Genomic DNA, 27,669 nt, shown 5'->3' on the forward strand with positions numbered 1-27,669 from the left:
TAAAGCAACACATTTGTTTATCAGACTGGTAAATATTAACAGGCTATGTAGCTCTTAATTTTACAGTGTAGACACCTTTCTGGAACTGTACAGAGGCTATTAAATGTATGAAAATTCCATTACCATTAAGCTTCTTGTCCAGAATACAACATCAATTCACAAAGAAGCATGCTGGGTATATCAAGAAACCATTTTCTCCAGAATGGCTCTGACCTGGACCGCGTTAGTTCTGCCTTTGGTTTCTCTCTGAACTTCACCCATTAGTTTGTTCAGTACTTTCTTATTACCCTCTCTGATAATCTGAACCTGCAACAACAAATTTCATTTGCATATTAGTTTTTCTAATAATCTGAACCTCCAGCAATAAAATTAATATGCAAACCAACCAACCAGCAAACAAACAAATAAAATAAATAAATAAATACAGTCAAGGTGAAAAGTTTACATACACCTTGCAGAATCTGCAAAATGTTAATTATTTTACCAGAATAAAAGCGATCATACAAAATGCGAGAGAGAAATTTCTAAAAATGAGCCCATTGTGTTACCTAAATGATCCACAGCTGTGTTTTTTTTTTTTTTTTTTTTGTTTAGTGATAGTTGTACACGAGTCCCTTGTTTGCCCGCTGTTCTTAAGAAAAATCACTCAGGTCTCACAAATTCTTGGGTTTTTCTGCATTTTTGTGTATTTGAACCCTTTCCAACAGTGACTGTATGATTTTGAGATCCATCTTTTTATACTGAGGACAACTGAGGGACTCATATGCAACCATTACAGAACGTTCAAGTGCTCACTGATGCTTTAGAAGGAAACACAATGCATTAAGACTTTGTAAATTTGAATATTAGTGCAAATTTAATTTATTTTGTCTTCTGGGAAACATGTAACTATCTTTTGTAGCTTGTGAAGGGCATTACTAAATTAAGAAAAAAAAGATATTTAGGCAAAATAAGAAAAAATGTCTTCATTCTGTTCAAAGGTTTTCACCCCCTGGCTCTTAATGCATCTTTTTTTTTTCTTCTGAAGCATCAGTGAGCTTTTGAACCTTCTGTAATAGTTGCATATGAGTCTCTCAGTGTGAAAAGATGGAACTCAAAATCATGCAGTCTTTGTTGCAAAGGGTTCAAATACACAAAAATGCTGAAAACCAAAGAATTTGTGGGACCTGAAGGATTTTTCTAAAGAACGGTGGGCAGTTTAACTGTTCACGACAAACAAGGGACTCATGAAAAACGATCACTAAACAAAAAAACACAGCTGTAAACTTTTGAACAGGGTCATTTTTATTCTCTCTTGTGGACTATACGTAAATGTCTTTCACTTATTTATTACATGCATTTTGTATGATCCCTCTTATTTTGGTAAAATAGTTAACATTTTACAGATTCTGCAAGGTGTATGTAAACTTTTGACCTCAACTGTACATATATAATAAACAGTTTTATACATTTTATTTTTAGCAATAATATTACACATTTGCACTGAATTCATGTCTGGATTTACCTCCTCAGGGTGACTGTCTACAACCCTCTGACAGATCTTTTGAAGCTCCTCTTTGTCATTTATCATCCACAAATCCTGCTCCTTCACTATCTGGACCACTTTCTTCTCTGGAGCCTTCCACATCTCCTGCATCACCTTTGCTCACCACATACAAACACAAAACAGGCCTGTGGTTAAAAGAGAACCTCAAACAATAAAGCTTCTGACAATTCTATTGGCAAAATAGATTTGAGTTTTTTCAGTATTTTGTAAATGTACAGTACAAATTAAAGCTTTTCTCAGAATATTTATTTTCACTTACTTGTTTGGCAGCTGAAGATGAGATATGACCCGATTCTACAAGATTGATCAGCTCAGCAAGAGCACATGGGGAGATGGGACTGAGAAAGAGAGAGAGAGAGAGAGTAGAAAGAAAAGCAGATTACACTCTCAGAGAGGTATGTGAGAAAGAATATCTCAGAGAGCAGGAATTAGAAACATTAAGACCCAGGAGAACTCATTACTGGATGGGCTAAACGCATCTTCTGTCTGTGTGTTCATGCAGTTTGGCCCCACATATTAGTGAACTTAAGAAAACAAGAGGTGATCTTTGAGGGAGTTTCTGATCACTGAGCTGGAGGAGTCCCAGAAAAACACTCCCATACATACATCCCCAGGCATGGAGTGAACACAGCTTCTATTATTTATTATTTACTGACTGGAAACAATGTTGGTGAGAAGGAATAAAACAAACAGACTGGAAACAAGCCTCCAGCACACACACAAAGACACACTCCCTGTCTGCCTTTTCTCTTGGAATTATTTATTCTAATTTATTTTCCAGGGTTTTGGATGTATCGCAGCTATTGAATGATAGTTCTCCGTGCTGGCTTACCTCTGAGAGACTTTCAGACTCTGACTATTCAGATTTCCCATCAGCTCCTTTATTACCCAGCCAATCACCTTCCTCGGTTCTGCCTTGGTCATCTGAACAACACTCTCAAAGTAGTCCACAAGCCCGTCTTCATTCTAAAATAGAGTAGTTATTATATTTTTAAAGTCCTTTTATCTATTATTGTTTCCACCTCTGAATAAAAATGAAGACAGGCAATTGTGGGATCAAGTTTAAGAAATAAAGTCACATTGTGAGATACGAAGTGACAGGTATAATATAAAGTTGCAATTATGAGAAATAAAGTCACCATTGTGAGATACTGTATAAAGACAATTATAAGTTGCAGTTACAAGAAATAAAATTGCTATTCCAAGGAATAAAGTCACAATTAAGAGAAAGAGTTCCAGTTTTGAGATATAAGGAAAATTATGAGAAACACATGTGATAAATGACAAAGCAGAGGAAAAAATATGGAAGCCTGTTTCCACCACTGAATAAAAAATAAACATGGTAATTGTGAGTTTTTATCTCTTTGTGACCTTTCGTGACTTTTTTTCTCAGAAATGTGTGATGTAAACTCAGTTGCAAGTTATAAAGTCACTGTTTCAGGATATGAACTCACAATTTTGACTTTTTCTTCTCAGAATTTTGAGTTTATATCTGCAATTATGATTATTGAATATTTCTCTCAGAATTCATATTTATATCGCAATTCTTACTTTGACACACAATTCCGAATTGGAATTTATAAATAACAATTATGAAATTTAAATCTTACAATTCTGAAAAAAAGTCAGAATTGTGTCACACAAACTTACATTTGTGAGTAAAAAAAAACAAAAAAAATATTTCTCGCAATTGCAAATTTATCTCACAATCCTGAAAAAAAATCAGAAATGCAAGAAAAAAGTTTTTATTTTGAGGTATTAAGTCGGAATTGTCAGATATAAACGCACAATTCCGAGAACATATCAGTCTTTTTTCTCCCCTCAGAATTGGAATTTATAATTTGCAACTGCGAATTTGTATTTTTTTTATATAAAAATGTCAGATTTGCAAGGATAGCAAGTTTTTATCTTGCAGTTGCAATTCTGAGAAACTCACAATTTCGAGTTTGCAATTTTAGTAAAAATTCACGATATATTCTCAGAATTTTGAGTTTATATCTTTTGTGTGTGTTGTGAGTTATTAAGTCAGAATTGTGAGATATACACTCGCAATTTTGAGAACATATGGGTCTTTTTTCTTCCCTCAGAATTGCACTTATATCTCACAATTCTGAAAAAAAGTCTGAATTGTGAGACATAAACTCACATTTGCGAGAAAAAATTTGCTACTGAATAAAAAAAGTTAATTGCGATATTTTATTTCAAAATTATTTTTTTGAACCACTGCAAGTTTACATCTAGCAGTTCTAAAAAAAAATTCCAAAACGGTGAAATTTAAACTTTATAAAGTTAGAATTACGAGAATTTCAGCAATTGCGATATACGTATCTAGCATTTTTCTCAGAAATGCTATAAGAAATAAACTCGCAATTCTCACTTTTTTTTTCTAAAATTGCAAGATATATACTCACACTTCTGAGAACAATTGTCACAATTGCAAGATATTAACTCAAAATTCTGAAAAAAAGTCAGAATTGTGAGATTATATCTTGCATTTTTCTTAGAATTGCAAGGTATAAACTCGCAATTGTGAGTTATAAAGACAGAATTGTGAGATTTAAATTTGCTATTGTGAGAAATAAAGTCAGAATTGTGAGGTAAAAACTCATAATTTAGGTTTTTTCTTGCCAATGTGAGTTTGTCTCTCAATTCTGACTTTTTCTCAGGTGAAATATAAATTTGCAAAATTGAATTGAAGAAAAAAAAAAAAAAGAGTGTTATGTTCTCAAAATTGCAAGTTTATGTCTCACAATTCTGACTTAATAACTTGCAATTGCATGTCATAAAGTCATAATTGCTATATGAACTCACAATTCTGAAAAAAGAAGTCATAATTATGAGTTTACATCTCACATTTTTATCAGGATAGCAATTGCGAGATAAAAACTCACAATTCTAGCAATTCTGTGAAAGTCCTTGAATGATCCAGCCAGAGTCTGGGCTTGAACCCAATCAAACATTTCTGGAGAAACCTGAAAATCTGTCCCCATCAAAGCTGACAGAGCTTGAGAGGTGAAGAGGTGAGGGGAAGAATGGCAGATAATTTCCAAATGCTGATGTGCAAAGCTTGTCGCATCATACCCAAAAACACTTGAGGCTGTAAAGGTGCTTCAGCTAAGTACTGAGTAAGGGGAAGAATACTTATGCAATGTACTTATTTCAGTTTTAAATTTACGAAGTTGTGAAAATTCAGTTTTTGCTTTGTCATAATGGTGTATGGACTGTAGATTAATGTAATTGAAAGCAGTTTAACATAAGGCTGCAACATAAAATGTGAAAAAAATAGAAGGGGTATGAATACTTTTGCAAGGCACTATATATATTGCGAGACGTAAACTTGCAATTGTGCCAAAAAAAGTCTGAATTGTAAAAAAAAAGTTGCAATTAATCAATTAACAAATATGTGACCCTGGCCCACAAAACCAGTCTTAAGTCGCTGGGGTATATTTGTAGCAATAGCCAAAAATACATAGTATGGGTCAAAATTATTGTTTTTTCTTTTATGCCAAAAATCATTAGGAAATTAAGTAAAGATCCATGAAGATTTTTTTGTAAAATTCCTACTATAAATATATCAAAATGTAATTTTTGATTAGTAATATGCATTGTTAAGAACTTAATTTGGAGAACTTTAAAGGTGATTTTCTCAGTATTTTGATTTTTTTGCACCCTCAGATTCCAGATTTCAAATAGATGTAACTCGGCCAAATATTGTCCTATCCTAACAAACCATACATCAATAGAAAGCATATATACATCTCAGTTTTGTAAAATTTAACCTTATGACTGGTTTTGTGGTCCAGGGTCACATATAAGAAGTGATTGTGAGATATATAACAGCAAAAGTTGCTATCATTTTTCTTTTATAAAATTGAGGCAGAATAGAAAATCATAGTACAACTGGACTAGTTAAAAATGCAATTGGAATGAATTATTATCATGATCAGAGTGCCTGATGAGAAATGTGTGCCACAAAACAAGCACAGCCTGAATGTGGACTTTCTTACCACCAGTGTGAAGCTGTGCTCTTGCAGGATTCCATGCGTCTCCACAAGCCTTGTCCTCTTCACAGACGGCAGCTCTGGCAACTGGGCACTCAGCCTGTCAATCACCACAACCTGGGCAGGGTCGACGCCAACAGGCACTGAAGCTTCACTCTCATAAACAAAAAGTGGCGGCAAGTTGGGCTCTGGCATGAACCTGACAGATAAAGAGAGAGAATACATGTAGAGTACATGCAACACAGCAGAAGGCATGACTCAGGCAGGTCATGTGGGGAAACACAAGAGCGTGTCCTTATCAGGTGCAGAGATAAGCCAGCATTTGTTGTGTTCACACAGCGTGTGTGTCATCTCATGGCCTAATCTCCAGCCATCTCTGTTTTTCTGTCACACCCCCCTCATATATCTCTTCAACCTTAACCAGCCACACACGTCCAGCCACTGTTGGTCTGCAAGCATACGCTCCAGTGGTGGTCCATCAGAGACAAGGCTGACTGAGTCCTCTTAAAAATATAAAAAATTTATGTAACAGTTTAAGTGATGGAAACAATTGCTGTTTTAATCCATTTAAAATGTGCATAACTAACATGCATATATAATTTTTCTCGGATCGTACTATAGCTCAGGTATGCAGGAAAACATGCCTCCGATTGGATATTGAGATTGCGCATTTGTTTCTGTCAAAAATGCAGACAAAAAGACAAAACTGTGAAATTAAATTGACTTCTTTCCACAACCTCAAATATAAAAATACTGTATTGGTTGGTAAAAGATATCTATTTTAATCAAAAATGCAGTAAAACTGTAATATTGTGAAATATTATTAAAATTCTAAATAACTGTTTTTTATTTTAATATACACTGCCATTCCAAAATTTTGGATCATTAAGATTTATGTTTTTTAAAGAATTAAGCTCATTAAGGCTGCATTTACTTGATTAAAAATACAGAAAAAAACAGCTATATTGTAAAATAATATTACAGTTTAGAATAATGGTTTTCTATTTTAATATATTTTTAAGTGTAATTTATTCCTGTGATGCAAAGCTAAATTTTCATCAGCCTTTACTCCAGTTTTCAGTGTCACATGTTCCTTCAGAAATCATTCTATTATGCTGATTTAATACATCATTGGTGAATAAAAGTTCTTTTTTTTTCAAATAAGAAAGAATACAAATGTACCGACCACAAACTTTAATGGTAGTTAGTTTAATTTGTTACTAAAGATTTTTTTATTTTAGATAAATGTTGTTCTTTTTAACTTTTTATTTATTAAAGAATACTGTAGTATCACAGGTTGCAACAAAATATTAAGCAACACTGTTTCAAACATTGATAATAAATCAGCATATTAGAATGATTTCTGAAGGATCATGTGATCCTGAAGACTGGAATAACGATGCTGAGAATTTAGCTTTGCATCACAGGAAAAAGTTACATTTTAAAATATATCCACATTTAGTTTACATTTACATTTACATTATTACTGTACTGTTTTTTGTCTGGATTTTTGATCAAATAAATGCAGCCTTGATGAGCATAAGAAACCGATAAAAAAAAAAAAAAATCGCAATGATCCCAAATTTTTGAACGCCAGTATTAAAGTTTTATTTTAGTCCTGTGATGGCAAAGCCGAATTTTCAGCAGCATGGTCCTTCACAAATCATTAAAAAATGCAAATTTGGTGCTCAAAAGAAACATCTTTCATTATCAATTTTGGAAAATGTTTTTCAGGACTCTTTGATGAATAGAAAGAACATCTATTTTAATCAAATTTTGTAAAACTGTGCAAAAGTCACAAAAGTCAGTGTTACTGTCACTTTCTGGAAAAAATAATAATTTATATAATATATAATATATACAATTTTGGATCAGTAAGATTTTTAATGTTTTTTTTTTTTTAAATCTTATGCTCATCAAAGTTCCATTTATTTGATCAAAAATACAGAAAAAAAGATATTATGAAATATTATTGCAATTCAAATTTTTTTTATTTCACTATACTTTAAAATATAATTTATTTCTGTGATGCAAAGCTGAATTTTCATCGGCCATTACTCCAGTCTTTAGTGTCACATGATCCTTCAGACATCATTCTAAACAGATTTATTATTTTTATTATCAATGTTGGAAACAGTTGTGCTGCTTAATATTTTTTTTGAACCTGTGATTTCAGGATTCTTTGATAAATAAAAATCTTTTCTAACAATATAAGTCTTTACTATCACTTGTTTTTTTTTATCAATTTAACACATCATTCCTGTATAAAAGTATTAATTTCTTTTTCAAAGAGAGAAAGAAAGAACTGACCCACTTTAAACAAGGTGTTTATTGTTACAAAAGTTTTCTGTTTTAAATAAATGCTGTTTGTTTTATTTATCAAAAAATCCTGAAAAAAGTATCACAGGTTCCAAAAAAATATTAATAATTAATGTTAATAAAACAGTATATTAGAATGATTTCTAAAGGATCGTGTGACACTGAATACTGGAGTAATGATGCTGAAAATTCAGCTTTGCATCACAGGAATAAGTTATATTTTAAAGTATATTAAATTTGAAAACCACTATTTTAAATTGCATTAGCATTTCACAATATTACAGTTTTTTCAGTATTTTTAATCAAATAAACAGCACTGATGATAAGAAAAGACTCAAACTTAAGCGGCAGTGTATATTACACACAATACATGTAGATGGAAAGGGGCTTTCCAATAATTTATAAATGTTGATATTATTCATAGTCTGTAGATGGCACTGCATGATTTCCTCCATTTCTTTACTACAATCGCCCTCTCATCCCTCCCTCCTCCTTCATGTGGATCTACAACCGCATTATCACAGCACAGGCAATGCATCTTCAGTCCTTCACATCGCCACTAGTCTTCCTGTCGTCTTCCTCCTCTGTTTTGTTCCCCCGATCACTCTCTCTCCCACCATGTCACCATATTCACTTTCATCCATCTCCCATACTCCCTAGTCTGTCGAAAAACTCTGCTTTCCTTTCACCCGTTTTCCTTTTATCCTGCACTGTCCATCTTCCCTCTGCTCCATCACTCTTTCTACTGTCCTGCTCTGTTTTTCTTTTTCCTGACTCCCTGTAGCACTCCACAGGATGGAGTAGATTTCACTCACCTGAAAGGTTCATGGAGGGTTACACTCACCTGTAGTCTTGTAGGCCTTCCTTATCCCTCATCGGAATAGTGTTACTGGGGAGAGAGAGGTGGTAATGAATAAGTTATAGTTGCAGGCAAAATATGGTATGATAGATGGTTCTTACAAGCATTCAGAGTCAGTAAGAAAAATACAGGAAAAATTATATATTATATTATATTATATTAAAGGAAAGGCCATTGGGCATTAGTCCAAATAACATACTAAATTTAGTAGAAATCATGTGAGAAGACCAAAATTATATTATCAGAAGGACATTAGGCTACTATTCAAATAACAAATACAGTCACGGACAAAACTGTTGGCACCCTTGGTAATTATGGGCAAAGAAGGCTGTAAAAATAAATCTGCGTTGTTTCTCCTGTTGATCTTTAGTCAAAAAAATCTGCAAAATTCAAACATTTCATTAAAAATAAAAAAAATTTAAGTGGGGGGAATATTATATTATGAAATAAATGGTTTTCTCTAATACACCTTGGCCATAATTATTGGCACCCTTGTATTCAAAACTTTCTGCAACTTCCATTTGCATGAAAAACAGCTCTGATTTCCCCCCCCCCTTCATGCCTAATGATGTTTGAGAATATATGGCAAGTGATTTTAGACTATTCCTCCATGCAGAATTTCTCCAGATCCTTTAAATGTTGGTGCTCACTCTTCTTCAGTTAATCCCACTAATTTTCCATGGGATTCAGGTCAGGGAATTGGGATGGTCATGGCAGAATCTTGATTTTGTGTTCAGTGACCAGTTTTTGTGTTGATTTTGATGTTTGTTTTGAATCAATGTAGTGATGGAAGATCAAACCATGACCCATTATAATATTTCTAACTGAGCAAGTCAGTTTTACCTTTTTTTATCTGTTGGTATTTGATATAAAACATGATGGCATGTATCTGAACAAGATGTGTAGGACCTTTGGTGTAAAATTAGGTCCACAAAAAAGAACATCTGGTGATATATTTAAATGTGGACATGGGGCACTTTTTTATCCCTGTGTGCACCAAACCTTTAATGTGTTCTAGCTCCAAAAAAAAAAATTCTCATTTCATATGGCAATAAAAGCCAGTCCTGGCTGAAGTTCCAGTATGGTAAATTAATATGGTGGAGTTTGATTTTGCATGAGAGCAGATGATTTGTTGAGCAGTGTCTGAAATGACTTGTTGTGATGGAGGTGCAGTTTTCCTTTATTTTTAATATTTTTTTCTGACACTAAAATTCAACTGATTTCTGCAATTGTGATCTTTGAAGAGTATTTGGCCACTTAAATTGTTCTCTTTGCTGCACATTAAGACAATATTGACACACATCATGTTTCAAGCTGATTTTTAACATCTCCAGTCCATTAAAACTTCTTAATTATTTCCCTGAAGTTGGAAATGAGAAATATTTAATGTTTTAAGTATTTTCTTAAAGCCACTTTGCATTGTGTAAAGATCAACAATCTTTTGCTGTACATCAGAAGTATATTCTTTGGTTTTACCCATTGTGATGAATGATTAGGTTGGTTTGGGCTTTGTGTTACTAATATTTATTCATCTGTGCACCAAGACGTCATGACTGGACAACATCATGTTTCCAGTCACCTTGGTGTGCTAAGAAATTGGAAATTTCAATGGAAATATATTTAGGAGATAATTTACTCATAAGAATTTCTAAGGGTGCCAATAATTGTGGCCAGGGTGTATTTGAGAAAAACATTTTTTCATAAGGTTATATTCCACCTCACTTTAAATTGTTTAACTTTAATGAAATGTTTGAATTTTGCAGAATTTTGACTAAAAGAGCTAAAGGAGAAACAATGCCGATTTATTTTTACACCCTTCTTTGCCCACATTTACCAAGGGTGCCAACAATTTTGTCCATGACTGTAAACGGATACAAAATTTTGTAAAAATCATGTGAGAAGAAAGAGACCAAAAGTCAATTGTAGTTTAGCTTCCATTGTGCAAAAATATTGTCTGCGACTGAAAAATTAGAATAAAGTATTCCAGAAGGTTGTGTGCTAAGCACTAATAGATTGGTGGTTTGTCTTAGCAGATCATATCAAAGAGCAGGAGGACACAGCTGTGAGAAGTGACTTTTATTTCATGGGCAGATGCTCACAATAATACTGCTCTGTCATCTGTAGAGAGCATGAGTTAGTGTGTATGTCTGGTGCTGCCATGTGTACAAGTCAACACATGACACAACTACTGAGGTCAAATGACGGCATTCATCTTCTGTCACAGATGGACTAGAAAAAGGCCAGGGGAACAGTATGCTGCCCATGACTAAATGCAGCATTTCCTGAATCACTTTTCACCAGAGCGGCAGAGTGTACTGTGCCACAACAAAAGAAATTATATTTTGAGTTGCGAGGCTGCATTTTGAATTGAACATGAGAGAAAAAGACATGTACAGTATCACAAAATAAATGGCAAGACAACATGTCTGGCTATTGTGTTGTTTTCACTGACTGCACACAAAAAAACAGCATGACATGTGTAGCCCGATTCACGAACAAATGGACGTTACTGGTTTGACTATGTATGAAGCATCCTTTAACTGAATGTACTCACTGAATTTGCACAGCTGTTCAAAAGAACAGTTTTTGGACAGTACAATTTTTAATGTTTTCACTATTTAAAATAACTGCTTTCAATTTGACTTTATTTTAAAATGTAATTTATTACTGTGATCAAAGCTACATTTTCAAACCTCCAGTTTTCAGTGTCACATGATCCTTCAGAAATCATTTCAATATGCTGATTTGCTGTTCAAGAAACATTTTTATTATTAATATCATTATCAATATTTAAAACCGCCGAGTACATTCATTTCAGGATTCTTTGATGAATAGAAAGATCCAAAGATTCAGCATTTATATCAAATAAAAAGGTTTTGTAACACTATACCATTCAAAAGCTTGAAGTCAGTATGATTTTTGAGTGGGGGAAAAATGAATAATGATAAAGAAATATGATGATAAAGACATTTATAATGTTACAAAAGATTTCTATTTCAGATAAATGCTGTTCTTCTGAACCTTCTATTCATCAAAGAAACCTGAAAAAATTCTACTCAGCTGTTTTCAACATAATAATAATAATACATGTTTTTTGAGCAGCAAATCAGAATATTAGAATGATTTCTGCAGTATCATGTGACTGGAACAATGATGCTAAAATTCAGCATTGAAATCAAATGAATAAATTACATTTTAAATATATATTTCAATAGAAAACAGTTATTTTAAAAAGTAAAAATATTTAAAAATTTTACAGTTTTTGCTGTACTTTGGCTCAAATAAATGTAGGCCTGGTGAGCAAAAGAGACTTCTTTAAAAAACATTTTAAAACTAGTATTGTATTTTAATGTTTTTAAAAGAATTCTCTTTTTCTTTTGTTAGTGTATGTTCAAATGTAATTTATTCCTGTTATGGAAACACAACATTTTTAGCAGCCATTACTCTAGTCTTCAGGGCCACATAATGATCCATCAGAAATCATTCCAATTTGGCGCTCAAGAAATAATGCTTATTATCATTGTTGAGTTATGCTGCTTAATATCTTTTATGAAAACTGTGATTTCCTTTCTTTTCTGATATTTTTTTCAGGATTCTGTGTTGAACAGAAAGTTCAGAAAGAACAGTATTTATTTGAAATAGTTATAAAAAATTCTACAAATTCTATGTAAGCATCCTTGCTGGAAAAAAAACACACAACACATGCATTTACCAGTCAATAGTTTTTGAACAGTAAGATTTTTAATGTCTCCTCTGCTCACCAAGCCTGCATTTATTTAATCCAAATTACAACAAAAACAGTAAAAGTTTGAAATATTTTTACTATTAAAATAACAGTTTTCTATTTGAATATATTTTAAAATGTAATTTATTCCTGTGATTTCAAAGCGGATTTTTTTTTACATTTTACTCCAGTCACATGATCCTTCGTAAATCATTCTAATATTCTGATTTGCTGCTCAAAAAACATTTTTTATTATTATGTTGAAAACAGCAGAGTATAATTTTTTCAGGTTTCTTTGATGAATAGAAAGTTCAGAATAACAGAATTTATCTTAAATACAAATCATTTGTAAATTTGATCAATTTAAAGCATCTTTGCCAAATAAAAGCAATTAAAAATATTTATATTATTAGATTTGATCACAGGAATAAATTACAATTCAATATGTATATAAATAGTGAAAATATTTCACATTATTACTGCTTTTGCTGTTTTTTGGATCACATAAATGCTGACTTGGTGAACAGAAGAGACTTTTATTTAAAAACATTAAAAATCTTACAGTTCAAAAAGTTTTGACTGATAGTGTACGTGTGCATTTCTCGTTTGCAAACAAGACGCATATGTTGTGATACTCTCGTGAACGTGCATCGACACGAAAGAGTAGAAATTGTTGAAGTCATAGTGCATTTCTTTCACAAAAAGTGATCTCATAGCTTTAAAAAACTGTGGTTGAACCACTGATGTCACATGGACTATTTCAACAATGTCCTTACTACCTTTCTGGGCCTTGAGCGTGGTAGTATCGTTGCTGCCTATGCAGGGTCAGACAGCTCTTGAATTTCATCAAAAAAAGTTATAAATATCTTATAAATATCTTAAACATCATCAAAAGGTATCTTAAGTCCAAAGACGAACAAAGATCTCACTGGTTTGGAACGACATGAGGGTAAATTATTAATGACAGAATTTTCATTTTTTCATCAACTATCCTTTTAACTGTGAAAAAAAAAATCAAAACATTTCATTATAGATTAAATCTTTAAAACTTGTTTCCAAAAGTATTTTTGGTACTGTACTGTGTTCTCAAATGGGTGGTTTGAACTGTTTAAGGATAGAAGTAGGGCTCCTCTCACAGGATTCAGTCAGAAACACTTACTAAACCTGAAACTGAAGCTCAGTGTATGCAATGTGAAGCTCAACATGTGTAATGCTCCACGAGACACTAAACATTTAATCTGACATGAATGATTTTAAGTGGCTGTGGGTTTAAAATGCAATAAGGAACCAGTATAGATTGTGAATCTCAAACCATGTAAAACTCAGATTGTCTAATTGCATTGCTCTGTTCCAACTGATATCACAGGAGAATGCAGTGCTTGTGGAAATATGCCCATTCTGGGCCTCCTTACCCAGATTTGCTGTCAAATGCTCGGGTCTCATTAAGAACCGTCCCACCGCTCTGTAGAACCTCCATCTGTCTCTGGATCTCGTAGTCTATGGGACACATACCAAGAGAGAACCAATCAAACTCTAACCACAACCTTCTGCCAACAAAATACCCTAAAGTACTTCAGAAATGGTTGCACATCCGCATTTTTCCTCATGACTGCTTAAACGAGCTTTGGGTGGGAATTGTTCTATTGTAGAAAACCACTGGTAGTGCTTAAGTTTTATGACAAAATACAGTATAATGGCTGTCTTTAAAGACATCAAAACAAAATGTATGAAATATTCATTAGATTCTATAACTTTCTCTCAGGGAACTGTGTAAAATAAGGTTAAAAGCATCATGTCATACTCATTTTCTTGTTTTCTGTTTGTTCTCTCTTTTATTGACAGCACTATTTAATCTTCCCGTCCTTGACAGGCATGTTTATGTGGGTCTTCAAAACTCATTATTTCCTTGGATCAAATCAGTCAGATTTACTTTTGATGAAACTCCTGGTTTCAAAACCTGGTGATTAAAATTATTGTGATGTGTGTGTATGTGTGTGCATTTCATCAACAGAAATTAAGGCTCTTGCAGCCTTTATTCAACAGCGCACATCTTGACGGAGCATTTAAGACGAGACAGAGACGGAGTGAGGTGAAAATGCTTATTGTTCATGTTGCTTATCTGGATTTTGCAGTTTGACTTTCAGCTCTGGCATAATTACACAGAGACACTCATTCCCTCCAACTGATGCCAGGCTAAATGTGACAACCACACAAGAAAAGTGACTTCCAGCTATTACTAAAGCGCGTGAGTGTGTGTGAATATGAACGCAGCATGATTAAAAGATTTCTAAAACCCACTGGCTAAAAGTCTGCTTCATTCCCTTGACACGTCTTGCTGTACAGAGGAATGGCAAAGAGATTTTACTGTACGCTTGTACTTAAACTGGAAAAGAACTTCTTCAAACCAACAGGGAGATCTTGATATCCAAAAAATTCTTTCTTAGTATCATTTGGACACATATTCTTACCTATGGCTTTGGCCAGGTGTCTCACACTGTTGATATTTTTAACCTCTGTCCTCACTCCCAATGGCTCTCCTGGTCGATGCACGGAGACATTGGCATCTACTCTAAGCTGCCCCTCTGTGAGAGGAGAGAAAAAGGGATCTGATATGAGAATCTCTCCAAACAGTCATTACAATTCAACCATCCACAGCTCTCAAAACCCCTGCTTAACAAACACTGCATACATTTGAATTTGAATGATTTATTTGCATGAAATACAGTATTCTGAAGTGCCCTGTGCACCGCTGAATAGTCTGCACCAGATAAACAATTTGCTGCATTTTGCTTCAGGGGTTTTGATTAAACTATTGCATTTTTCATCACAGGAAGACAATAGGTTGATTGAGCAGTGACACTTTAAGAAGGGTTGAGAAACAGGTCAGTTATTTCCTCATTTAAATTTCTGTCTCCTATATAAACACCACATTTTATCAATGTTCTTACTTAAAGTGTGTAATTGAAACTATCACTCACTCATATTAGCATTCAGGAATTCAAACATCTCAGTGCATTCAAAGTGCAAATACTAGAGAAAAACACTTATGAAAAAATGTATAAACTGGCGAAGCCATTGTTGGAGAAAAGGGTGACCACTGGTGAAGGAGTGTTAGAATGGTATTTAGCATTTATTGTGAAATTTCTTTTTAGCCATAATGTTTTATAAACACTAGAAGTTGGACATTGGACTACATTTTCAATCCTCTTTTTGTAAAACTTCATAATAACACTTATTAACATTATATAATTCTCAACAGATCAGTTGTTATTCTGAGCCTCATTTTGTTTTCCCACAATTTATGTTGCTGTCTTATGTTAAACTGCTTTAAAATCCTTTTTTCCACATCAATCTACACTCCATATCATTATGACAAAGCAAAATCAGAATTGTCACAACTTTGTAAATTTATTTAAAAAAACTACTAAAAAAAAATAAAAACTGAAATAAGTACATTGCATAAGTATTCATACCCTTAACTCAGAACTTAGCTGAAGCACCTTTACAGCTTCAAGTCTTTTTAGGTATTATGCGACAAGCTTTGTACACATCAGCATTTGGCAATTACCTGCCAGTCTTCTCCTAATCTCTTCCCCTTTCAAGCTCTGTCACCTTGGATAGGTTCAGACACACATTTTCAGGTTTCTCCAAAAATGTTGGATTGGGTTAAAGCCCAGACTCTGGCTGGACAATTCAAGGACACTTACAGAGTTATCTATAAGCCACTCTTGCTGGGTGCTTAGGGTCATTGTCCTGTTGGAACGTGAACCTTCTGCCCAGTCTGAGGTTCTGAATGATCTGGACTGGGTTTTTTATTAAGGCTATCTCTATATTTTGTTGTGCTGAGCTTTCCTTTTACTGTGATAAGTCCCTCAGTCCCTGCTGCTCAAAAACAGCCCCACAGCATGAGGCTGCTACCAGCACACTTTACTTTTGGGATGGTACTCTGCAGGTGATGAGCAGTGCCTGGTTTCCTCCATACATGATTCATCAGGTTCATCAGACCAGAAAATATTGTTTCTCACAGTCTAAGAGTCCTTCAGGTGTTTTTTTTTTTTTTTTTTTTGCAAATTTGGATTGTTTGGAGTGGGTGAGGATTGAGTCTTGCCACACTGCCATAAAGCCCAGATCGGTGAAGTGTTGCAGTGATGTTTGCCCTTCTGTAGGTTTCTCCTATCTTCACATATGATTATAGAGCTCAACAAGAAAGACGATCAGGATCTTTGTCACCACTCTAACCAAATCTCTTTTCCATCAATTGCTCAGTTTGGCCAGGAGACCGGCTCAAGGAAGAGTCCTGGTTGTTTCAAACTTCTTCCATTAAGGGTAACGGAGGCTACATGCTTCTGTGAACCTTCAATGTAGCAGAATTTTTTCTGAACTTCCCCAGATCTGTGGCTTAATGTAATCCTGTTTCTGAGCTGTGCATGCAGTTTTTTTACTTCAGGGCACAATTTTTGCTCTGATATGCATATTCAGCTGTTATCACCTTTTATTAAGACACGTGTGCCTTTCCAAATCATTCCCATTCAATTGCATTTGCCACAGGTTAACTCCACTTAAAGTGTAGTAACATCTATGAATGTTAAACTAAACTAAATTTCAACTGTCCCAGATATGAATACTTATGGAATGGAATCATTTAAGTTTTTTATTTTAAATAAATTTGCCAAGATGTTAAAACTCAGTTTTTTTCTATGTCATTATGGTGTATGGAGTGTAGATTGATATGAAAAAAATAATAATTTAAAGCAGTTTAACATAAGGCAGCAACATAACAAAATGTGAAAAAAATGCAGGGGTATGAATACTTTCGCAAGGCACTTCAAATAGCTAGAAACTTGAGATAATGTGCTTATTTTAAACAGATCATTTCATGTCAATTAAAATGCTTACAAAAGATTATAAACTTCATTCAGATGATCATGCACTTCTTGAAAATCTACAAATGGTTTTAACAGATGTTATATAATGATTTAAAGCTTTTGTTTACATTGTTTTGATAAATGAACAAGCATTTTCTTCTTTGTTTTCTCCTGTTGATGTATGATTCAAGGAATATCCTGTTTAATGATATACAGTAGTATACTAATTTGAGACAATAAAAACACGTTTTGCACCCAAATTACAATGTGTGTTACGTCTTTAGCAAGCATTTAGCTAAACTTAAACCACCCTTTACACAAACTTTAGATTGGGTATTGCAAAAACATGAACAAATGATTAAAAAATGATTTGTAATGATATGTAAATAGGGTAAATTCCAGTCTTTTAGGACACTTTTTGCCAATACGATGACTGCTCATAAAAGTACATAATAATTAATAAACATTTCAACTTAGTGCAAAAAGATAAACAAATAATTACTAAATTATTTGTGAGGATGTGTAAATATTAGAAGCCTATGCAAAAATACAAAGACCAAATATATGACCTTTTTTAAACTGACGAGTTAATGAACAGTGTGTTAACATGAATAGTTTGTAAAGTGCTTAAAATGACTAATTAAGCTATTTTTCACAAAGCACACGGTAATATATGAACTGAAGTTTAATTATGTTTGTCAGCATTCCAAAGTACCTTAACAAACACACTTTTAATCACTATAATTTCTGAATATAATTTGTGCATAAAAGTGCAAGATCGTATGAATTGAAAGTTTAATGACATTTGTAATGATCTGTTAAGCATTACATAATGTTTTCTTAATAATTTATTCACCAAGCTTTTAATCATTGTGAGCCGTCTCTGTCCAATTATTTAAAGATGTACTGTCCAAGTACATGATCACATGAATTGAAAGTTCAATGACATTTGTAAGCATTTTAACTTACATTAAATAATGATCTTTTAATAAGTATATATGACTATACTGTAATAAAGTTAAACTTATAAAGTTAAATCTTAAAACGTTTTATAGCAAATCTTTCATTTAAATCTCACTAGCAAAAATCAACTCGGTAGGTTCAATTAATAAAGAATTTAAGCCATATCTGCAATCTTTATGGACACTGGGTGGATTACCATCTTTGATAAAGTTTTTGCAAGCAAGGTGATTTGTGTCAGAGACCCAGTCATGGGATAAATGTGTATAGACATTAAGGGTTCAGATCAATGTTAGCTGTAGGGGGTGTATTAAATCACCAGCCATGTTAGCCTGGCAGGTGCCCAGAGCCTGCAGGATGAGCTGAATCTCTCTGACGGCAGCTGCTGCCTCCTCTCCGCAACACATCTCTGGCTCCATCACCAGCTCCATCAGTCCTACACCTACAGACAGAGAGACACAGCGTTTATATCAGACACTGTCCACAAAGTACACAAACTCTTCATATTTCTGTATGAGAGTGAAGAAGTAGCACCTGCTCTGTTGAGATCTATGAGAGTCTGGCTCCGCTCATCATCATGGAGACTCTTTCCACTGTCTTGCTCAAGCTGGATCTGTTTGATTTTTACACTCTTGGTTATAACTTGGTTTCTTTTGCGACCTTCAAAATGACTATAGACCAGCATGCCATCCACTGCTATGGGAACCCTCTGCTGAGTGATCTGGTAGCCTGCCTAAAAACAATAATCAAAATGGATCTCAATAAATTGAGTGTTGTGGAAAAGTTAGTTTATTTCAGTAATTCAACTTAAATTGCGAAACTTGTGTATTAAATAAATTCAATGCACACAGACTGAAGTAGTTTAAGTCTTTGGTTCTTTTAATTGTGATGATTAGGCTCACAATTAACAAAAGCCCACCAATTCACTATTTCAACAAATTAGAATATGGTGACATGCCAATCAGCTAATCAACTCAACATGGGGAAGACTGCTGATCTGACAGTTGTCCAGAAGACAATCATTGACACCCTTCACAAGGAGGGTAAGGCACAAACATTCATTGCCAAAGAAGCTGGCTGTTCACAGAGTGCTGTATCCAATCATGTTAACAGAAACAACCAACTGAGAGAACCGCAGCCTTGAGAGGCTTGTCAGGCAAAATCGATTCGAGAATTTGGGTGAACTTCACAAGGAATGGACTGAGGCTGGGGTCAAGGCATCAAGAGGCACCACACACAGATGTGTCAAGGAATTTGGCTACAGTTGTCGTATTCCTCTTGTTAGGCCACTCCTGAACCACAGACAATGTCAGAGGCGTCTTACCTGGGCTAAGGAGAAGAAGAAATGGACTGTTGCCCAGTGGTCCAAAGTCCTCTTTTCAGATGAGAGCAAGTTTTGTATTTCATTTGAAAACCAAGGTCCTAGAGTCTAGAGGAAGGGTGGAGAAGCTCATAGCCCATGTTGTTTGAAGTCCAATGTTAAGTTTCCAGAGTCTGTGATGATTTGGGGTGCAATGGCATCTGCTGGTGTTGGTCCACTGTGTTTTTTGAAAACCAAAGTCACTGCACCTGTTTACCAAGAAATTTTAGAGCACTTCATGCTTTCTTCTGCTGACCAGCTTTTTAGAGATGCTGATTTCGTTTTCCAGCAGGATTTGGCACCTGCCCACACTGCCAAAAGCACCAAAAGTTGGTTAAATGACCATGGTGTTGGTGTGCTTGACTGGCCAGCAAACTCACCAGAACTGAACCCCACAGAGAATCTATGGGGTACTGTCAAGAGGAAAATGAGAAACAAGAGACCAAAAAAATGCAGATGAGCTGAAGGCCACTGTCAAAGAAACCTGGCTTCCATACCACCTCAGCAGTGCCACAGACTGATCACCTCCATGTCACACTGAATTGAGGCAGTAATTAAAGCAAAAGGAGCACCTACCAAGTATTGAGTACATATACAGTAAATGAACATACTTTTCAGAAGGCCAACAATTCACTAAAAATGTTTTTTATTGTTTTTTTTTTAGTATTTAGTATTCTAATTTGTTGAGTTTCACTCTGACTGATTGTTTCAATTGATAATACCTTATTCCTCAGATGTGAGTTCTTTGAAGCTGCACTGAAACTGAAATTTGGAACTTCAACCCATTAAAGTCCACTATACACCGCGTTCCAAATTATTATGCAAATTGTATGTAAGTGTCATAAACACACAGTTTTTTGTTTTTCAATTAAACTCATGGATGGTATTGTGTCTCATGGCTCTTTGGATCACTGAAATGAATCTCAGACACCTGTGATAAATAGTTTGCCAAATGAGCCCAATTAAAGGAAAAGTACTTAAGAAGGATGTTCCACATTATTAAGCAGGCCACAGGTTTCAAGCAATTATGGGAAAGAAAAAGGTCTCTCTGCTGCCGAAAAGCGTCAAATAGTGCAATGCTTTGGACAAGGTATGAAAACATTAGATATTTCACGAAAACGTAAGCGTGATCATTGTACTGTGAAGAGATTTGAGGCTGATTCAGAGCACAGACAGGTTCGTGCAGGTAAAGGCAGAATGAGGAAGGTTTCTGCCAAACAAATTCATCGATTAAGAGAGCAGCTACTAAAATGCCATTACAAAGTAGCAAACAGGTTTTTGAAGCTGCTGGTGCCTCTTGAGTCCCGCGAACATCAAGGTGTAGGATCCTCCAGAGGCTTGCAGTTGTGCATAAACCTACTTTTCGGCCACTCCTAACTAATGCTCACAAGCAGAAACGGTTGCAGTGGGCCCAGACATACATGAAGACTCATTTTCTAACAGTCTTGTTTACTGATGAGTGTTGTGCATCTTTGGATGGTCCAGATGGATGGAGTAGTGGATGGAACATGTCCCAACAAGGCTGCCACCACAACAAGGAGGTGGCGTTTTTGGCCGGAATCATAGGGAGAGAGCTGGTTGGCCCCTTTAGGATCCCTAAAGGTATTAAAATGACCTCGGCAAAGTATGTCGAGTTTTTGACTTACCACTTTCTTTCATGGTACAAAAAGAAGAACTGTGCCTTCCGTAGCAAAATCATCTTCATGCATGACAATGCACCATCTCATGCTGCAAATAATACCTCTGTGTCATTGGCTGCTATCTGCATAAAAGATGAGAAACTCATGGTGTGGCCACCATCCTCCCCTGACCTCAACCAGATTGAGAACCTTTGGAGCATCCTCAAGCAAAAGATCTATGAGGGTGGGAGGCAGTTCACATCAAAACAGCAGCTCTGGGAGGCTATTCTGGCATCCTGCAAACAAATTCAATCAGAAACTCTCCAAAAACTCACAAATTCAATGGATGCAAGAATTGTGATAGCGATATTAAAGAAGGGGTCCTATGGTAAGATGTAACTTGCCCAGTTAGGATGTTTTTGATTGAAATAGATTTAGATTTCAGTAAATATGACCACCTAATGCTGCAAATTCAGCAAATGCCCATTTTCAGTTCTTTACAACCTATACAATGTTTTAACTCTGTTGTGCATAATAATGTGGAACAGTGCATTTTCAGTTTTTTATTTTTGAAATAAATACTGTTATCATTAGGAGGTTTGTTCAATAAAATTCGAATTATACCCTAATGGTTGATGACTTAAAAATTATACTGACTGTCATTTGCATTGACTAATTATGAAAACCAGAGAAAGATATCATTTGCATAATAATTTGGAACGCGGTGTATGTAGAAAAATGCTAGAATGTTTTCCTCAAAAACCTTAATTTCTTTTCGACTGAAGAAAGAATTACATTAGGGTGAGTAAATAATCACAGTAGTCCTTTGCATTAACACTGATCAGAATCAAATCTGGTGTTTGACAGGGTTGGGTAGACCAGGGTTAAGGTTATGTCAATACAAAGCCACATAGAGATACTTGTGATCTGGCTACATTTTCAACCTCCTTCAATTTCACTGTAAAGCAAAACAGAGCACTCATAACTGTTGCTATGGCAACTCCATGACCAAAAGCCACTAGAAATTTATCATGGTTATTGGCATGCAAAAGAGTAAAGGAAAGGGAAAAAAGCAATTAGCCATTACCATCTGTGTGTTGTACCTGATCAACTAATTCATCATGGCCACAAAAAAACAAAACAAACAAATGTAAGCACTGACGAAATTAAATCAGCGCTAATGATGAGTGTCAGATTCCTCATAAATCAAAGATCCCCTCCTCTATTTCAATGAGCTTTCTTAATGCCAAGTTAGTCAGAATCTGTCCTTGCTTACCTTTGACTATTTTGGCTTGAACTGCAATCTGTTTGGTGCATGTTGTATTACAATATAAATAATACAGGAAAGGAGGATATGCCTGCAGTCCAAATATATACATTAATTAAATCTTTGTCTTTGTATTATTTTTTCTTTTTTGATATCAAAATTAAAATGACATTTTCACTTAATATAATATTTTTTTTAAATTATGAGTTAATCTCACATTCTGTATGTTTACACAAGAGATATCAATGTATTTTATCTTCAGTTATGTGCTGATATAACCAAAGTCAATCAATAAACAAAAAAACGTATTAAAAAGCCCAAGAGGTGGATTTTTATTGATGATAAAATATACATATTTTAAAAAATAAAAATAAATAGTACATTGATTTCTTAAGAGGTTGTTAAGAGAAAGCATATGCTTCTGTAGAAGTTACACATTAGTGTGATTTTAACTTAATTTGAAGAAAATCATGTTTAGTTGTACAATTCCTGGTGAAGTACTACATTACCCACACTGAACAAAAGAGATTGACCAATAGGAAAAGGCATTGTTACATTTCAGTTACATTGCGATCTTTGCAGTGTCAGAAGGCTCTAAGATTTCATCAGAAATATCTTAATTTGTGTTCGGAAGATGAATGAAGGTTTTATGGGTTTGGAACAACATGAGGGTGATTAATCAATGACAGAATTATTTTTTTTAACTATCCCTTGTCACATCGAGCAGTTAAACTCATTTACTTACTAATCTGCTTGTGATTATAACTGCACTCTTGCAAACTATTCTAATTTAATAGCTGTCTATATACAGTTGAAGTCAAAAGTTTTCATACACCTTGCAGTATCTGCAAAATGTTAATTATTTTACCAAAATAAGAGAAATCTTACAAAATGCATGTTATTTTGTATTCCGTACTGACCTGAATACAATGGTTCACATAAAAGACGTTTACATATATGGTCCACAATAGAACTAATAGTTGAATGAATTTATAAAAATGACTCATTTCAAAAGTTTACATACATTTGATTCTTAATACTGTGTTGTTACCTGAATAATCCACAGCTGGTTTTTTTAGTGATAGTTGTTCATGAGTCCCTTGTTTGTCCTGAACAGTTAAACTGCCCACTCTTCTTTAGAAAAATCCCACAAAGGTCCCACAAACTCTTTGTATTTTTCAGCATTCTTGTGTATTTTGAACCCTTTCCAACAATGACTGCATGATTTTGAGATCCATCTTTTAAAACTGAGGACACCTGAGCGTCTCATATGCAAGTATTATAGAAGGTTTTAACGCTCACTGATACTTCACAATGCATTAAGAGCCAGGGGTGTAAACTTTTGAACAGAAAGAAGATATGTACATTTTTCTTATTTTGCCTAAATTTCATTTATTACTGCCCTTCACAAGATACAGAAGACAAAATAGGTTAAATTTACCCAGATCTTCAAGTACGAAAAGTTAATGCATAGTGTTTCCTTCTGAAGCATCATTGAGCGTTCGATCCTCTGTAATAGTTGCATATGAGTCCCTCAGTTGTCCTCAGGGTGAAAAGATGAAAAATTGCTAAAAAACAAGGGACTCATGAACAACTATCACTAGGCAAAAAAAAAAAAAAAACACAGCTGTGGATCATTCAGGTAACAACACAGTATTAAGAATCAAGGGGATGTAAACTTTTGAACAAGGGCATTTTTATGAATTCAACTATTCTCTCGTGGACTATATGTAAACAACTTTTTATGTAAAATATCTTATTCAGGTCCGTACTAAATAAAACGGTAAACATGCATTTTTTAATAATTAACTTTTGCAGATTCTGCAAGGTGTATGTAAACTTTTGACTTCATCTGTATATTTATATATATATATTTTTTTATAAATGCAGAAAGGTTTGTCTTAATAGTGGTGATGTTGATGTTATGCAACCATAGTTTGTTTAGAACCTATGTTTAGCTTGTTACTTCTGATGAGTGTATTTTTAATAAAGAGAACTAGGGTGATACCAGTATTTGAGTAAACCTACAAAAATACATCATGACTGCAGTATTCTTTTGTTGTCACTGATTTTATTCAGTTATTCACAATAATTCACAAGTTAATTTCCTCATTAAAACATAGTGTTGTACCTGTTTGTGATTACCTTTATTGCTTCAAATGAAATGTTACAGTGTTGTGAATAATCTCAGAACTGGCTGAAGTAGCTCAAGGCTTAGAACTCATTGTTAAAAAAAATAATTCCTATATTAATAATCTGCTACCAAGGTCACTCAGAAAGTGGGCAGTCACTGTAGAGAACTATTGAATCTAGTCGTCATGAATTGAGCTATGCATTGCAGAGTGCAATTCATTCTTTTTTATTTATTTATTTTCTAAAAGCTTATGTACAAAAGGTGAGTTTGAACTGCAAGTTGGTGGGGGCAGTATTCTTAGAAACCTATTCATGTTTTTTAAAGTACAACATTTAAAAAAAAAAATTTTGGCCTTACAAATCCAATACCAGAGCTGAAACACTGCTCGGATCGGAGCTTGAATGTTTCAAGCTTTTAAGAGCTGACACTATTATTCATCTACATTAGTTGCAGCTATTCTGTTTCCTGCCTGTTCAGCATGGATAGCCATCACTTCTTCATTAAAGCTCAAGGAAAGAAAGAGTGATGCACTGGATATATGTACATGTCTCTTTGACAAACGATAGATCCATAAAGCCGCTAATCAAAAATAACAACCACATATAGTTGAAAGCGTAAGAAAGATGTTTTCGTCCATTGCATTTGTGTCATCAGCACTTCTATGCTTTATAGTACGAAAATAAAACTAAGAAACGCTGACAAATTTATTAAGCATATATATGTGTGCAGCTTAGGGAACTCACAGGCATATCTGCATAAAAGTAGTGCTTCCTGTCGAATAGTGACTTCTTGTTGATGGTACAGTTGAGAACAAGGCCTGTCAATACAGCAGCCTCCACACATCTTCTGTTTAGTACCTAAGGAAATGCAGCAGTGAGACATTTAATAGAATTCATAACTGCATTGAAATGACAGACATAATGTAGATAATGTAGTTTAATTTATTTACATACTGGCAGTGTTCCTGGTAATGAAGCATCAAAATGTGAGACAAGTGAGTTTGGTGGAGCCAAGAATCTAACATGAGATCCAGAGAAGAGCTTTGATGTGGACTGAATCTGAGCATGGATTTCCAGACCCACAACACCAACTATCTGAGGAAGACTAGAAAACAAAGCCAAAGAGATGGAGTTTGAACTGGAACTGATGACACTTTACAGTAACTTTCATTACATACTTTTATTTAGCAGCAACACATTAAATTGATCAAAAGTGACAGTAAATAAACTGATAATGGTACAAAAGGTTTCTATTTCAAATACATGCTTTAGAAAAGTCCTTCATGTCCCACAGATTCTTTGGTTTTTCAGGATTTTTGTGTATTTGAATCCTTTCAAACAATGACTGTATGATTTTGAGATCCTTTTTTTTTACACTAAGAACAACTAAAGGGACTCATATGCAACTATTACAGAAGGCTTAAGCGCGCACTGATGCTTCAGAAGGAAACACAATGCATTAAGAGCCAAGGGTGTAAACTTTTGAGCAGAATAAGGATGTGTCCATTTTTCTTATTTTGCCTAAATATCATATTTACATGGTCTCCACAAGACAAAATAAGTTAAAGATGGGTCTCAAAAGCATACAGTCATTGTTGGAAAGGGCTCAAATACACAAAAATGCTGGAAAAAAACAAAAAACAAATAATTTGTGGGACCTGAAGTATTTTCTGAAGAAAAGCAGGCAGTTTAACTGTTCAGGATAAATAAGGAACTCATGACCAACAACCACTTAAAAAAATAATGAACAATAAATTAAAAAACACAGCTGTGGATCATTTAGGTAACAACACAGTATTAAGAATCAAGTGTATGTAAACTTTTTATAAATTCAACTATTATTTTCTCTTGTGGACTATATGTAAGTGTCTTTTATGTGAAATATCTTATTCAGGTCAGTACTGAATTAAAAAATAACATAAGCATTTAGTATGATTCCTCATATTTTGGTCAAATAATTAACATTTTGCAGATTCTGCAAGGTGTATGTAATCTTTTGACTTCAACTGTAAATCTCATCTTTGCCATAACAGGAATAAAATGCATTTTAAAATATATTAATTTGTTTTAAATTGTAATAATGCTTCATAATGTTGATGCTTTTACAGCTGTTTTTAAAGATAAGAGACTTATTTGCAACATTACACCCAAACATTTGAACAGTAGTGTAGTTTAAAACCCCTAAAATAGAATAATTTTGTGAATTCTCAGATTCAAACTAAAATTCCAAAATCCCATTCCAACAATTAACTGTTTTTGTTCCCCTTTTTTATTTTTTTGTATCCAAAACTAAAAAGATTAAAAACCTACTACTTAGCAACATTCAAACTTTAAAGAATGTGACAACTAGCCACAGTGGTCTCAAATAAGTATTTGAATGTATTCTACTTTATAAGCTGTAATCATTTTGATTGTAATGAATATTATTCATTTAGGGGGGTTTATTTTATTTCGTAAATTACCTAAATTATTTTAACATACACTATTAACAAACAACATGCGTTTTCTTTGCATTATGCTTTAGCTTTAATGGCATAAAATGTATGTGCATTTTTTTCAGAGCACATGAATAGTCAAGGTCAGCAATCAAGTATGCGACCAAAAGTTTCAAATCTGCAGTCGGGCAACACACATACACCACATTAACTCATTCATTTAAACCAGAGAAAGATCATTAATCATATATGATGACAGATCTCAGATGTCTCCAACCTATGAACCTCCTACCTAGACAACATTTTGAAGGGACATTTGATTCGTACCTTTTAGTCTGTACTTTGGGCTGAAGTTGAGTTCTGTATCCAGATGTCCATATTGTCCTTATCACAAAATTAAAAGTATCAATATGATATAAACTTTGTGCTTTATTAGCACTTTTCTTTAGCTTACAGAACATTCTGCTATATCCTGAAGAGGAGGCTGCCATGCTTGTGTTTGTGTGTGGGCAGATGGTACATGTAGTTTTAGAACAAGCCAGTGTAACGTATGATGATAAAGAAAAAACTTCAACTCCCAT

At 34.2% G+C, this 27,669-nt stretch overlaps 1 protein-coding gene across 1 annotated transcript; it reads right to left on the reverse strand.

The window, feature by feature from the left end:
- On the reverse strand, positions 1-27,669 carry gatb (glutamyl-tRNA(Gln) amidotransferase, subunit B). The gene is made up of 13 exons (XM_073836502.1): positions 27,416-27,669; positions 25,608-25,758; positions 25,398-25,511; positions 18,809-19,007; positions 18,594-18,716; positions 14,918-15,031; positions 13,862-13,946; positions 8,711-8,755; positions 5,554-5,746; positions 2,379-2,512; positions 1,806-1,884; positions 1,505-1,639; positions 1-306 (listed from the first exon to the last, which is right to left on the reverse strand). The coding sequence occupies exons 1-13, from the start codon at positions 27,667-27,669 to the stop codon at positions 181-183; spliced, it is 1,752 nt and encodes a 583-aa protein (XP_073692603.1). The 3' UTR covers positions 1-180.

The sequence above is a fragment of the Garra rufa genome, chromosome 3 (assembly GCF_049309525.1).
Source record: "Garra rufa chromosome 3, GarRuf1.0, whole genome shotgun sequence".
Classification (NCBI taxonomy): Eukaryota; Metazoa; Chordata; class Actinopteri; order Cypriniformes; family Cyprinidae; genus Garra; species Garra rufa.

Excerpts from the sequence above, each read along its gene's own strand:
- gatb (XM_073836502.1), bottom strand. The coding sequence starts at position 27,669 with ATGGGAGTTGAAGTTTTTTCTTTATCATCATACGTTACACTGGCTTGT. Across the intron at positions 1,885-2,378 it reads AGTCTGAAAGTCTCTCAGAG|TCCCATCTCCCCATGTGCTC; the intron begins GTAAGCCAGCAC and ends TCTCTTTCTCAG. Across the intron at positions 1,640-1,805 it reads CATCTTCAGCTGCCAAACAA|GTGATGCAGGAGATGTGGAA; the intron begins GTAAGTGAAAAT and ends TGGTGAGCAAAG.